Genomic DNA, 16,109 nt, shown 5'->3' on the forward strand with positions numbered 1-16,109 from the left:
ATAATTTTAGTAAAGCTCTTACCTAAAACCTCCTCTGGAATTGTTAGTATTTCTCCAAAGAGTGACTCTTCTGGAAAAATGTATTATTTTCATATGTGGACACTGCTGAAGGCCTAGGCACATTTTAGCTAGGTTTTTTTCTCAAGTTCTAAGTATTTTTCTCAGGCCATGAAACTTTCTCAGCCCCAGCCAGGATTTTTCCCAGGCTGGAGACTTTTCCTCTATTGTAAACATAAGACAAGGAATCATAACAGAGATAAACACCTGCAAGGTCTGTCAGAAAGTCAGGGAGGAGAGGTGTCTCCTTCTCTGACCAGCGATCTGTTTGTATTTTGCTTTGCACAAAGTGCCTTATTTAAAGGAATGGTTTCTTTCAATAAATTGCTCTTTCTTGCTCTTTCCTGCACCAAGCAAGAGAGCTTAAAAATTGCAATAAAGTTTTTCATTTTTGAAATTGTGACAACACAAATTTTCATTTAAGCAATTTTGGAAATTGGACCTGTAGCACAAAATTGAATATTTAATTAATGTAAGCTTTCTATTTTTATTCTAGAGGCTTTTAATTTTTGTTTGCCCATTTCACCTTTTTTCTTATATTTTGGGTAATTTTAATTCATAAGGTTTCTGGGTTTTTTTAATTACATAGTGACAGAGGGGAGCAACATAAATTCTTTAAGGCCTACTTACCTTTTCCTAAACTAAAGTGTAAAAGATATAATCAAGTTATTTTATTTCACATCCTATTTTTTATTTAGGATTTCCTTAGTCTTGACTTCCTTTGCAAGTCAGATTTTGGAAAGACAGTAAATTGTAAGAGTGGCTTCACCCTTTCCCTTCCTCCCTCTCTGGCAACTCCTGAAGTTGTTTTTTTGATATATCAGTTCAAGATAAGCACCTGTGTCATGAAGGGCTCAGGAAAGACTTCCAGCGTTTTTTTTCCCCCAGTTGTCTGTTTTGTTTTAAAAGAAAATAAAACCTTATTTAGGGGAAAACAAAAAAAAACCAACTTCATTTTTTCAAATCATGTCTAACAGACTGCAACAAAAACAAAATACAGTAAAAAAATGACACAAACTGCAAAAGCTAACAAAACATTAAGCAAATACCAAACCTCTGTCAAGGTCCTTTTTGGGTCCACTATATATTTTTCATACTACAGAGGTAATACACACTGTACAGTGGCATCAGATAAAGTTTGTAAAACCATTTTAACACAGTCACTAGTATCTCTGCTCTCTCCATATACCAGCCTTTGACAGTTTTATTTTCCTCCAGACACATTAAGTATATCTGAAGTCAAATATAAATTTCTTCCCTTGTGTTAGGAGTTCAGCAGGAGTTTACAGGTTTGCCTGGAATCTACCAGAAGCCTTTCATGAGTAAATATTTACAACCTTTAGAAACTTCTTTGCATCTGTCAATCCAAGCATACAGCCCATACAACATTACTGGCACTTTAAAAAGGGAGCAGATGCACAAAATATGATGGTGGAACTGAATATATTTTTCTTTCTCAAAGCCTACAGCTATTTTGCTACTTCTCCCAATTAATTGTGAGCCACGTGTATAGCATGCCAAACAAATCTAAAAAGAATTTATGTGATAAGTCAAAAGCTATGATGGAGGTTTCTCTTCCCATGCCCATCTTTGCAAAGAAGGCTAAATAAGACAGTATAGGCTGTGATCTCTTCTAGAGTATTCTAACATTAGGAAAAATAAAAGACAAATATTTTATTGTTCCTGTGAAACTGAGATGAGATTATCTTAGCTGGTTAAAGCATGGTGCTAATAATGCCAAGGTCATGGGTTTCATCCCTGTATAGGCCATTCACTTAAGGGCTGTACTCGGTGATTCTTTTGGTCCTTTCCAACTCAGACTATTTATTGATTCAGTGAATTTAGTAGATGTCAACAGGGGTGGAGCATCTGACAAATTCTACACAAACACAATGTGTAAACATTTCATACCTTTACTTTAATTTTCATGCCAATATTATCTCTGCAAATACCTCAAGAATCTAATATTTCCATTGTGATCATTTGTTTTGCAATGCAAAGCTTGTTTTAGTAAACAAGTATCTAAACCCTCCAGAAAAAGCTACAAGTGAAATCAGTAAATACATAGAACCAGAGCACTCACCTCATTAAGGCTTGAGAGCACAATGACATGAGGCACTTGTGCCCCATTCAGTTGAATACAGTGCAAAGAGTCCCATGTCAGCTTGGGAGAGAGACTTCAGAGAGCCACTCCAAGCAGCACAGCATTTGCTTTTATAAATAGCACAGATCTAAATAGTCTACAGTCAGATTTGTTGTTTACATGCAGTGAGCTTGGTACCCCCGCACTGGAATCATCACAGGTCTCCTTATGCCAGAATAAGGACAGAGACAGGTTGGTTTTATTAGACCTTTGCAGCATTTTCTGTCTTTCACAAAGTCTGTAGATTTTTTTTATCTCATAGTTTTACTGAGGTTGCAAAATCCAATGCCAACACATGTCATTAAGACTTTCTCTCCGCCTGTGTGCTCTTCCTCAGCAGTCTTTGTTTCAATTTTAAACATGATCTGGAAGAAGCTTCTGAGGTGTCGCAGAAACTCAATTCTGAATGAGAGAAAATAATACAGTTTAAGGGAAAAAAAAAAGTCCAATAGCATTACATACTAACAACAATGAGCATGCTGAATGAAATATGAAGATATTCCTTACTACAAGCAGAGAAAAAGGGCTACAAGCTCCAAACACTGTTCTCACTTGTTAGTGACCCCTCCTGAAACTTCTGCACTCTCTGTATAAGGAGAATGTACTCTCTGTATAAGAGAATGGCTGGTAATACAGCAAATGGTGAGAGAAGAAAGGAGAGAAATGCAGCCAGGCAAGGTCATTTAATACTGATGCTGACTTGTCACCAGAGCTATGAACCCCACACCAACTTGTGACTCTCCTTTCCCTTGCCCAATGTTTAAAGCAGAAATAAAACATAAACAGAGATAGCCAAAAGACTGGGTGCATACTTTAAGAGAGATCCCAAAGCATATGTTTGATTTCTTACTGATTACTGACCTCTCCACTTCTCAGTTAAATGTTTCATTAGAATAACATTCAGACTCAGAATTCTTACTGTTTTCTCATTTTCAGAAAAAAATAAAATGCTTTCATCATTTCAGACAGAAAAGCAAGAAGAAACTAAACAATCACACTAATCCCAAAAAAGCAGACTGGAGGGTAAGTAACACAAAGAACTATTAAAAAAAGAAAAAACCCAAGAACATCCAAAAGAACATTTTACTGACTTCTCCAAAAGAGGGAACATGCAATTGCACCAAAGGACTACAAAATAAAATTTGTAATTGCTCCTGACAGAAATCTGGACTCTTACAGTCATGACCACAAGCAAGTCTGCAGTCTTGAACTAAGCTTTAATCTCCCCCAGCAAGTGCTATGTGCTTTCCTTAGTTTAAGGAAAGGAAATGTGGACATTCAGTTCACACATTGGCTGGTGTGCTCTACATGCTGAAAGCATAATTGCAAGCTAATCACACATACATCATTACAATAAATCAAAAGTAAGTAAAATGGAAAGAAGGAGACCAAAAGCCTAAGACTATCCCCACTGTGACATCATGAGGCCTCTGAAAGCCTCTGGCAGCTCCTATTCACAGAAATTGTGAAGGAGTACAAGGAAAATTGCAGGAACAAAATTGCTTTTACACTTCAGCTGGGCATTCTGCTGTTCCTGCACTCAGATACAAGCACAGGAGAGGAGGAAAATGGCAGGAGCTGGAAAAAGACAGGCTGCTTTACCAGCAGTGGTGTGTGCTTGGGATGATCTTGCTTATGTCTGGGGCAATCTGCTAGATACCTCTGCAGGGTAACTGTGGGAATATTGCTCCCAGTGCTACATATACTTTCTGCTGCACCTTTCTGGACTGGTAACTTGCCTCAGCAAAGACATCAGCTCTCTCATCTCTCAGATGAACTAACAGTTGAAAGGAAGAACTGAAAAGCACCTTTTCTTCCATGCCTCCCCAACTGCAAGGTTTCTTGTTGCAGCTATAGTAGGCAAATGGGCACATGCTGGCACAAATGCTTCAGTAAAACTGACAGACAATGAGCTCTGTATCAGCCTTCTCCTTAGCTGGGTCCTTTCACAGGCTCTGTCAGTGTGACAAGGAAGCAGCCAAGCCCAAAACAGCAGGAGTAGAATGCTGAACTGCAAGGAGGGCACAGAATAAATGTAAAAATGCCAGAGGCCATGTGAAGCCAGAGACTTAGGGAAAAATCCTAAAAGATGATCAGGAAACTCTGAAAAATTGGTAAGCTCAGTTCAGTCCTCTCTTTGCATATAGGTGGGCTACCCTGCATCTCTGCCTCTTCTCCCTTTTGAATAAAGGCAGAGTGAGAAAAATATCAGCCCCCGAGTACATGGGAAAAGCTCTCTGGAGCACAAGGAAGGGGGAGACTGCCTGGGGACAGCCAGGGGATAATGCAGAAGCAGCAAAAGGCCAGCTTTGTCTTGTAGCAGTGGAAGCACAAGTGGTACGAGCCCTGAAAATAGAAGAGAAAGGCAGGAAGGCAGGGGTACATGACAGAAAGCAGGCTTGTATTAGCTCTGAGGTTGATCTAGGTCGTGGGTGGGCACCTCAAATAATAGTGCAGGCTGCACCAACCACACAGGCACAGGCTGGAGGACTGAGAGAGCGGGTGAAAGGTACAAAGAAGGTTTATTTTGCTGAAAATTTATGCTGTGTGTTCAGGCAAGAACAAGGCATCAGCTGAACAGAGCTGCTCCTTAGTTGTAGGGACAGCTACATGACCACAGTGGAGACTTCACAGCCAACAAGAACAAGAGCAAAAGGCCTGTTATCTAACTTCTGTCTTTCCCCCAAAGCCTGCTAAGAATTACCAAAAAGTACACAACTTCATGTATTGGGCAAAGCAACCAATTAACGGAGCAGTGAGAGAGAAGACCTGTGGACCAGCAGTGCATTCTTGGCTCAGTTGCCCTGGGTTCTGCACAGAGCTTTGCCTGGGAGCACTGGCAGCCCCAGCACTGCTCTCCTGAGTCCTGACAGAGACCTTCCCAGGAGGAGACAGACTGAGGAGCTGGGGATGGGCATTCCTGGTCAGGGAAGCAACCAAATGTGAGCTTGGCTGGGCAGAGGGACCCTAACCCCACTTCTCTAAGCCCTTGCAAAGCCATGGATTGGGACACTCAGGCCTTCCTGTTTCTGTCCCTCATGTATCCCTGGCTCACAGTGATCCACCTGCATGTAGACAGGTCTGTCCTGCCAGGCTGACCTCTGTGAGATAGTAGCGTGGCCAGCACCCTGCATTTGATTTTAAGCTCAGCTTGACAGAAAGGCACTTGCTTCTGTGAAATAGGGATGCTAAGAAATGAGTAATGCAGACAACTGCTGGTTATGCAGACTGGTAGCCTCACTGCCAGTCAGGACAGCCCTGATCATGGTGTTGCATGCCCTTCCACTCCACTGTTAGCTGAGGTGACAGATATCTCCTGGGAAATTAATTTCCTCATTCTAATAGATATAATCCAAAGCATTTTGTCCCCATGTGATGCTCTCAGTAGCCAGCTGAACTATCACATTCATGCTATATTATGCTGGACAGGGAAGCCAATCTAGTATAACAGAGTTCTTAAATAACTTCAGATTCTGTAAGGTGAAAGTGTTAAATGCAGAGATGTCACAGCTCTGAGAGAAACAAAGGGAGAAGGACATGGAACATGACAATACTGTAATTTACCTCATAAGCTTGTGTAGCCAACGAGTTGCTTGGGAGCCAAATTTACCAGTCCTTTATAAGCAGCCCTAGTTGAGGGCATGGGGATGCTGCATAAAAAGGTGCATTCTATCTGAACAGATCCTCACAGGACTGATGAGCCAGAGATTCTCATAGAATCATAGATTTTACTATGTGTTGCTACTATGTGCAGGAGTATGCGTACTCCTGACCTTTATCCCTACTGCATACACCTAGCTTGGAAGAAGTGACAACCCACTAACTTGAACTCAGCCAGTTTACAAAATAAACTAGTGCATTTACTTGATTTTCACAAAACCAAAATATTGTAAAAAAATTTAAAATACTCACAATGACAAATGATTGGATTGTCTCATATGCTTAACTGTGCACTTCAAACACTAATATCTACTCTTCTGAAATCTTGCACACAAATACTTACTTTACAGGAGTTTACCTCCCCTTTGTGCAATGGGACACTTCCCTGTCTTCCCCTCAAAATCTGATGAATGTTGTTTCCAAGGTATCAGGAGCTGAGAAGAGCAGTTAGGTAATTTTTAGCTGTCACGTGATGGCACCACCATTCTTCAGTTATCACAGTACTGTACCTTTCACATATACAGCACCGGTACCATGATAACCGAAAAAGGACAGTTCATACTCTTATTATTTGATGCCATTGTCAGAAAAACAAATATCCCTTCATTTGAATATGGAATAACTGCTCAGTCTCTACAAATAACTGTGATCTAGTAAATCCTTTGCAAGTGTGAAAAATTTAATTTTTGATAATGGATGCTGTTTCCCTACCCAGTTTCTTCTAGTACTCAATTTGGCCACTGCCGTGAAAGACAAATTACATTAAAAACTGAAGGAAGGCCAAGGAAAATCTCCATGCTTTACTAGATGAGGAGGAGAACATTGTCACCAAGAATGAGGAAAAAGCTGAGGTCCTTAACTTCTTCTTTAACAGTAAGACTCCAATCCTCAGGGCAACCAGCCCCCTGAGCTGTGGTACAGGGAGCAGAATGGATCTTCTGCAATACATGATGAAGTAGTGAGCCATTTAGACACTCAGGAGTCCATGGGATTGGATGGAATTCATTCAAGGGTACTGAGGTAGCTGGCAGAAGTGCTCACCAAGCTGTTCTCCATCATGTAGCATCAGTCCTGGATAACTGAGCAGGTCCCAGAGGACTGGCCAGTGTGATGCTCATACCAGCACGGTCAAAAGGAGGACCCAGGGAACTATAGTAATAGCCCATGGCTTGGATGTGTACCCTCTTCACTGGGAAAAAAACATCTGTATGGCTGGGTCCAGAGAGTCGTGGTGCATGGAGTTATATCCAGCTGGTGGCCAGGGACCAGTGGTGCTCCCCAGGGCTCAGTACTGGGGCCAGTTCTGTTTAATATCTTCATCAATGACCTGGATGGGGCATTGAGTGCAGCCTCAGTCAGTTTACAGATGACTCCAGGCTGGGTGGGAGTGTTGATGTGCTGGAGGGCAGGAAGGCTCTGCAGAGGGATCTGGGCAGGCTGGATCATGGCCCAGGGCCAGTGGTGTGAGGCTCAACAAGGCCAGTGCTGGGTCCTGCCCTTGGGTCACAACAACCCCAGGCAGTGCCACAGGCTGGGGCAGAGTGGCTGCAAAGCTGCCACAGGAAAAGGACCTGGGGGTGCTGCTGAGAGCAGCTGAACATGAGCCAGCAGTGCCCAGGTGGCCAAGAAGGCCAATGGCATCCTGGCCTGTCCCAGCAATAGTGTGGGCAGCAGGAGCAGGGCAGGGATTGTCCCCCTGTAACCAGCACTGGGGAGGCCACAGCTCAAATCCTGTGTTCAGTCCTGAGCCCCTCAGTCCAAGAAGGACTTTGAGGGGCTGGAGGGAGACCAGAGAAGGGCAATGGAGCTGGTGAAAGGTGTGGAGCACAAGTCCTGTGAGCAGAGCTGAGGGAACTGGGGATGTTTAGCCTGAAGAAAAGGAGGCTCAGGGGAGACCTTATTATTCTCTATAACTGCCTGAAAGTAGGGAGTGGCCAAGTGAGGGTTTGATCTCTTCTCCCAGGCAACAAGTGATAGGATTAGAGGAAATGGCCTCAAGCTGCACCAGTGAAGGTTCAGGTTGGACATCAGGAAGAGTTTTTTTATTGCAAGGACTGTTAAAAATTTAAATGGACCACCCATGGTGGTGGTGTAGTCACAATCTGTGGAAGTGTTGATGAAACAACCAGACTTAGCACTATGGTCTAGTTCAGAAATAGTGTTCAGTCAAAAGTTGGACTTGATCTTAGATGTCTTTTCCACCCTTGATGATTCTGTAACCTAGCAATATCAGAAAATAATTTTTTTTCTATCCTCTGAACACCTACCAGCTACAAAGCTTTTGTAAAAATTGAGACTGAAGGACCAGATAGGATTCTGCTGCCCAATAAAACCTTGAAGTAGCACATAGCCCCAGGAATTGAAGTCTTCAGCTGTTTCATAGGAAAAACTCACAGCTTTATAGTTTGATTAGCCATTTGAAATACAACATTTAATGACACAGCTACAGAGAGATCACTAGGGAAAACATAGTAGTGTACACTAGGCAACAAAAAGCCAACTAATGTACACATACATTCCAGGTCAAGTCTCTGCAATTCTCAGAAACAGGAATAATATAGAACAGTAAGAGACTCATCTGACATATAGAAATAAACTCTAGGCTACTCACACCACTTGTCTCATTTGAAGTCAGGTACAAGTTGTTCTATTTGTTACCATAGGCAAAGTCTTCCATATATAAAAACAGCTGTACAATAAAATTAATGAATTAAAACAAGGCTATGTAATTGAACCGAACAAAACAACTTACGTGTATGGAGACAGAGGTCCCAACAGGACTTTGGAAACATCCCGCTGTCCAAGGGTCATAAGGAGCAGAGCAAGGCTCTGATTAGTTGAATCTACACAGCCTCCCTGAAAACCAAAGTGTTTTAATAATTAACCTCTGTACAAACCAGAAATCGGGATGGGAGGAGGCTAACAAATGCAAAAGATACACTCAAAAGCCTGAAATACCACTCCCAACTTTTAAGGGCCAAGAAGATAAAAATCTAGATTTTTTAACAATGACAAAGTAATTTCACGTGGCAGGCTGGGAAAAGAACAGAACTAAAACAAAACCCATAAGAAGGTCACATTAAGCATCTCTCCTAGTCTGTTTTAACATCCCAGAATGTAAACACCAAAAAATTTATTTGCAGTAAATTGAAAAGAGATATTAGTTCTAATTCACATGAATCTGAGGATCCATGAGTTCTAGCACTTTATGATAACAACAGTTGCATTTGGACAAATAGTTCAGTGTTAGCAGGTGCAAAAATGCAAGTTAAAAGTTATTTAGCACTTATACACAAAAAGCCTTGCTGCCAACTTTTGTGGGTTTACCATTGTAAACATTTTCCTTCCACAATTAAAATGGAAGATTTTTTTTTTTATTGCTAAGTGAAAGAGCCACACATAAAATTAAGTAGAATCACACATACTCTAGTACATATTTGACTGTTTTAAGTCATATGCAAGGTAAATTGTTCTGTATGTGGAAGGGGCTTACAATGATACATACATTAATTAGAACTGGAAGGCTAGAATTAGAAATAAGAATAAGTGACTACAAAGCTGGAATAGAAATTTAGAGAGATACTTTCAGTCAAGGCTGTTGTAGAGAGAATTTACCAACTACAGCTATGCAAAAACACCAAAAATAGAAAAAAAATAACTGTCCTTATATTCATACTGATCCACAGCCACATGAAATCTATGAACAGTTTTCTACTGCATCAGGCCCAATGCTAAGTCCTCTGGATAGGCTCTCTGGAGACACTGAAACTAAAAACTCATATTTTTAAAGCCAAATTCTCTGAGGTAAACTGACAGCTACCTTTGTTGACAAGCAAGGTAACCTATTGTAATTTCAAGACATAACACTACCCAAGAAGGCAAGGGAGAAAATAAATTTTGGACTACTTAGATTAAGAGAATCAGCCAATGTGACAACCTCAGTGACATTCACTTAGTGAGAGGCAGAAATGGAGAGACTTTCCAAGGGGTGATACTGAAGATATAATTTTCAAAAATGGTCTTGCTTCTGTGTGACAAGCCTCAGGTCCATTCTTCTGAAAAACATCTCTGCTTTTCATGCAACGAACTACAGCACAGCAAAATAAGTAGCTCGGTTACATTCACTACCATGACCCAACTCCCAAAACATGCTCTTACAGCAGTACTTGCCCTTTTAACTGTGTGAACTTGCCACACCAAAATGAAGTTCACATACTCAACCCAATGCCTCCTGTGGGACTGATAAAAATGGTGCTTTATCTTGAGTGAACAGGGTACTTGCAGAATTTGCTGGTGCAATCTAGAGTCACAGATCTCACTAGTTATATTTGCCAATGAGAAACACAAGAAGCAGATAAGAGTTTGGTATTCCTGACACTGGACTTTCTGTAGTGGTAGTTTGGTTAGTAATACAAAATGTTCATATTTGGATGAAAACATCACATTTTTCTGAGCTTGTTTTGTTTCTCTACAGTTAAAAATATTATAAAGTATCTACTTCTATAACCAAAGTGTTACAAAAGCTTCAATCAGCATGGAGACAACCATGTGCTAAGAAATGCAACAAAATACAACTCATCCATCATGTCCTAACTGGTTGCATAAGCTCTCTTGCTGCAGTGAGTCAGTCATCTCCAGCACTGCTGTGCAGTAGCAATCTGCTATGCCCATTTGTGGTGGTGCACGTCCCCCTTGGGCCACCCTGTGATCTCCTCAGGAATTCTCATTAGACATTGACCTTGATTAATGGCTCTTGGGCAGTTAAGCTGCTTTTTTGCTTACCAGAAACAGTCTGTTCCTAGGAACTTCTGCCGAACAAACTGCTGCTTTCTAATGGACAGCCTTGGAACAGTATTTTTGTCAAAATCATAGCCCAGGTGGAACAATACTATTGTTACTGCGCCTTTTGACGAAAATTCCCGTAACAACTGACCCAGATTGTGACCAGAACAGAGAATGACAGAAGGCTAAAGTCAAGCATCTCACAGCCCTGTAGGCAGCAGGAGTAAGTATGGGTCTTTGAGTTCTCAGAGGCCACAGCAGGCTGCACTAGCACCTCCAAGTGGTACACCTATTGAGCTCAACAACCCTCAAATCTGCAGTACTTGGAAACAATCACCAAAAGCTGTTGACAGGGTCTGGGCTGATCCACTCAACCCTCAAATTTTAACCCTTCACTTGTTGACAGGTACAAAGCCATCTGAGATATTTCACTAAACTAAAAATTCCCTAATTTTTAACCTTTTTATATACATCCTTATTTTCTCTGTGGGTGCATGTATGAATTGGTTTAAATACACTATAGCAAGCATGGTATGAATGTTGCCATCTCTTAATCTTTTAACTAAGTTACTTAGAAACTCAGTTACTACTTAGTTTACAGAAATCTTACTGAATATTTTTGTAAAAGGTATTCACAGAATCACAGAACAGTTAAGATTGGAAGGGATCACAGCAGGTCAGCTGGTCAAACCTCCCTGCTCAAGCATGATCACCCCAGAGTACTTGGCACAGAATTGCATCCACAGCTCTTCAATTGCTCCAGTGAGTGAGACTCCACAACTTCTCTGGGCACTCTGGATTCCAGTGCGCAATCATCTGTATTGTAAAGGATATGTAAAAATATCTTCCTTATATTCAGGTGGAATTTCCCATGCATCAGTTTCTGTCTGTTGCCTCTTGCCCTACTGCTGGCGCCACCAAGAGTCTGGATCCATATTCCTGGCACCCTCCCTTCAGATATATTGATAAGGTCCCCCTCGGTCATCTCTTCTCAACACCAAACATGTGCAGCTCTGCTGGCTGTTCCTCATAAGAGATGCTCCAGTTCTTTAATCATCTTTGTCATCTCTCTAGACAGGCTCCAGGAGCACCATGTCTCTCTTGTCCTGAGAACTAAACATAGCATTTGAGATGTGGCCTCACCAGGGCTGAATAGAGGGGCAGGATCACCTCCTGTGACCTGCTGGCAGTGGCCTTTCTAATTCACCCCAGGCAGCATTGGCCTTCTTGGCCACCAGGACACACTGCTGGCTCATGGACAGCTTGTTGTCCACCAGGATACACAGAGCTACTCCCCAGTGGGCGAGTTCCCAGCCTCTGCTAGTGCCCAGAATATCAACCAGCTCTCTTGTGTGGGACTTGTTCCCATGTCATTCTCTGTGGTGGCTAACAGCTGGCCTGAAGGCCTCACACTTATACACAATCCTAATCTTTTAACTTAAATATAACTAATTATTTAATTACCTTCATTATGTAATGGGAGCAGTCTGGACCAGTGGGGAGCAGGTCTAGGCTGCTGGGGACAGGGGCAGCTGTTGGCAGCCAGGTGGCAACGAGTCAGCAGGTCAGGACCAACCTCACAGGCCTTCAAAACTGTGTAAGGAGAGCACTCAATGGAAGTTGGCATGAACCTCAGTGTATTCTGTCACATGCCTGTCTCCAGCATCTGTGACAATTCTCCATAAGGATCTCCCTGTAGAAGCTAAAGTTAGCTCTCCCCAAATCTGTGGTTGTAAACTCTCTTGCTGCCCTGCTTTCTCCTCATCCAGTACAGAACTCCACACTCTCATGGTCACACCTCCAGCAAGGCCATCCCTGTTTGCTAGTATCAGTTGAGCAGCACACCATTCCCTGTGGGGTCCTCCACTACCTGTGTCATCGTGCTTTCTGGAAACCTCCTGGGCTGTTTGTGTTTCACTGTGCAGATTCTGCAGCAGATGTCAGGGTAGGTAAAGACCCCCCAAAAGAACCAGGGCCTGTGGCTTTTGAGGCTGCTTCATGCTGCTGTAGATGGCCTCATTCACTTCCTCCTTCTGACCAGGCAGCAAACACCCACAACAGTGCCACCATTACTAGTCCGGCCTTTTATCCTGACCCATAAGCTCATCATTCACACCAATACAGAGCTCAATATGTTCCAGGTGTTGCCTCACACAGAGGACAATCTGCCACCCCACCTTCCTGTTCTGTCCCTCCTGAACAGTGTGTGGCCTTTCATGCCAGCATTCCAGTCACATGAACTATCCCACGTCTCTGCCACCACAACAAGATCAAAGACCTGTGACTGCATGCAGTTCTCTAGCTCATCTTGTTTGTTCCCCACACTGCATGCACTGGAGCACACGCACTTTATAGAAGTAATATAGATTGTGTCAGCATTCCAGTAGTCAATGACTAAATGCTGCTCCATTCTTTAGACAAATTGTTGATCAAGTCTGAGGCTACATTTGGCAAGGGGTCCCCTTTTGTGACCCAAATGGAGGACCTCCTTATTCTTTTTGCAGTCTTATCCTTTCCCTCCTTACCTCTTCTGCATTCCAGTCCTCTGCGTGAATCATTGCAGATTCATTCTAATTCAATTTTTCTTTGTGTGCTTCATCCATGTAACAAGCAATAATGAACCTTGCCATCAAACTTTGTTGCACATCAACAAATTTATACAAAAACTTGCTTTTGATGGTACTTCTGCCAGTGATTTAAGTGATCTAAACTACTCATTTGCAACATCCTCCTACAAAGGCAGTTCCCAGACAGTGATGTTAAGTGATTACTTGTAATATAATGACTGAACAGTAACTTCTACAAAGTAAAGGACTTAATACTCCCAAGGAGGTCAAGTTTTTTCTATCAATCCATCTTCCACTTACTCAGGAGTCAAAAATTAAAAACAACCCTCCCAAAAAAAAGGGATGGGCAAAGTCAGAGCCAAGGTACATTTGTTTCAAAATAGCTGACATTTGGTACCAGTGTAGAATGCAGCTTCTAGTCTGTATTAATTCAGTCTATGGCAATTTCTCCATTATTGTTTACACTGACTACAGAGCCAAATCCAGCTAGTTGTGACAATTAGACACAGATCACTTAAAATCCCATCTATTTTAAAATGTCATACAAATACTACAGCTGACATTTACATACAAATGTCACAACCCTGCATACTGGACAACAGTGTTTCAAAAAGATTTATTCTTCTAAGCTTGAGCCCAGCTTTGATTGAGTGTTAGTTATATTTTGGCATACACACCATTTTCACCCTTACCTGTGTGGTACACATTTGCAGGGCTCAATAATTTGTTATGCAAAGGGTAACAAATTATGGCAGGGGGTTTGTATCTTGGTTTTTGGGGTTTTCCCTGAAGAATGGAGCAAAGCCTTACCATACTGAAGTAAGACCATCTTGAAAATTAAGCCATCAATGAAATCCTTCACTTATTTTAGCTCTAGTTCAATAAAACAAACAGCTTTAGCCCTCTTGCCCCTTCAATGTCCCCTAGCAACTCGGGCTTTATTCATTATAGAATTCAGTCTTAAATAGGCACACATACTCTCCTACTTTTCATTATTAAAAAGAATATAAAAATTAAGCCCTTTTCCAGTTCTTCCAGGCCTTTCCATTCTGCCAATTACTCTCTACATAAAGCTCCCATAAACAATGTTTTTCAAAGACAAGAGTTAAAATCCTTACTGGCCTTCTACAATTAAGCTTCAGAAAGAACTGCATATGGATCTATAATGACAATGCTAGTCAGTCGCTCCATTGCTCCCTCTTGCAGGGCCACTGCAATTAAGGCACTGTGCCACTTATTAGTCAACCAGCTATGACATCTTTCCATCAACAAAAGTGCATTTAAAAAGCTCTGCTGATTCCAAGAATCATGCAACCTATTTAGTATCTTTTTGAAGGCTTAGGAAAATGACATTTAGCAAGACTCAAATCCTTGTATTTCCTAGGTGGCGAAGTTTACGCAATTTTTACAAAATGTCCCAGGACCTCTTTCAGCAGCAACTCCATCTCCAGATTTGTGGGTGATCCCAACACCTAAAGCCCCTTCACACAGAATTGTCTCCAGTGCTACCAGGCTGCCCTTGTCTGGTCAACCCTCCCTGGTTCCCACAGCATAGTACATACTGGCAAAGACATAGATGGTGAAATAATCTCATAAACAGAAGATCTAAAAACAGGAAAATAACTTGTCCCTTGAGCCCTGTACTCAACAAGTAGGTGGTGTAAAAAGATGTGGGACTTAAATATTGCCTGTTCAGAGCAATCTATTCTTGCTTTTTCAGATTTTTAGTTTCATTAAGCATCTTACCTGGGCAAAGGAACATAAAAATAGTATATAGAACTTAAGCAAACACTGTGCACTTTGCTACATGTTTTTGTACTCCCTCTGGGTTCAACACTAAATCAAACTGACCTATTAGAAAAACATAAAAAAGACCAAACAAAAAAAACAAGTGTCCAAAAACCAAACACCCTAAAAAAGGCCATCCCAAAACACGAAACAAACTAGCCTCCAAAAAATACAAAATAAAGAAAATGAGAAAGAAATCTTATCTTTCAAAATTCAGGCTAGCACTGTAGGACCATTGTGCCATACATAAATTCAAGTATGTATTCTGAAAACAACAAAACCCATCACATTGCCCATGATGGAGGGAGAGAGGAATTCATTACGCACTGCAGTGAAAAGGTAGCACAATAAAAATGCTAGCAAACTAGAACTTTTCTACAGTGAACTGCTATTGTGAAGGACAAAGTCTGTACACTGCTCAGCATTTTTCAGTGACTCTTGGATGGAAGTCACCCACACATAAGGGAGTCTTCCAGGAACACCAGCTCCACCACTTCCAAAGCAAGCCACAGCTAACAGCCTCACTCACTCAGAATCTGATCTTCAAAGACACAGAAACTTGACTGCCTATTTCTTTATCATTCAAAGACTTGTCTGACCCTGCTTCCTCCTCAAACTTATTTTCCTGTAGTCTTAAGATTCTCACTATCCTTCGCAGAATTTGACTCACCACATTCAAATGTCTGCCATTGTATAAATGTCTGCTTGTTCTTTTTTGTAAAGTTATTTACTTTAAGCCTTTCCAGCTCTCTTCAGTTCTCTGACATCTCACTATGTGCAAAACATAATATCTGGACAAATTCTTCCACTAGTTTAAATTTGTCAAGTGCTGAATGGTTTCTAAAGGAAAAAACATTCCTATTGTTGCTGATAAAAACATGTAGAAATTGGATTTTTGATGTCTCTGGACATCTGAGTACCTGAAGATGTTTTCCAAGACATTTACACAAACAAATGTACCAAAAAATTTTTTCAATTCATGCCTGTAATAAAAAACCACAACACTACATAATTGCAGAAACATACAGATACTTCAGTCACTAGTTGTGACCACATTCTCCACACATACTGGAATTTCAAATACAAGGGGTCTAGACTGTATCCAGCAACCC

At 41.4% G+C, this 16,109-nt stretch overlaps 1 protein-coding gene across 1 annotated transcript in view; it reads right to left on the minus strand.

Annotated features, from left to right (window-relative positions):
• Nucleotides 1-2,377: 2,377 nt before the first annotated feature.
• RCL1 (RNA terminal phosphate cyclase like 1) overlaps nt 2,378-16,109 on the minus strand; it is a 31,135-nt gene continuing 17,403 nt past the window's right edge. The window contains exons 8-9 of the mRNA XM_079330042.1: nt 8,613-8,716; nt 2,378-2,602 (exon numbers count right to left, since the gene is read on the minus strand). Coding sequence (XP_079186168.1) covers nt 2,452-2,602; nt 8,613-8,716 — 255 coding nt within the window. The 3' untranslated portion in view covers nt 2,378-2,451. The remainder of the gene's footprint in view (nt 2,603-8,612; nt 8,717-16,109) is intronic.

Source organism: Erithacus rubecula (genome assembly GCF_903797595.1).
Source record: "Erithacus rubecula genome assembly, chromosome: Z".
In the NCBI taxonomy this organism is placed as follows: Eukaryota; Metazoa; Chordata; class Aves; order Passeriformes; family Muscicapidae; genus Erithacus; species Erithacus rubecula.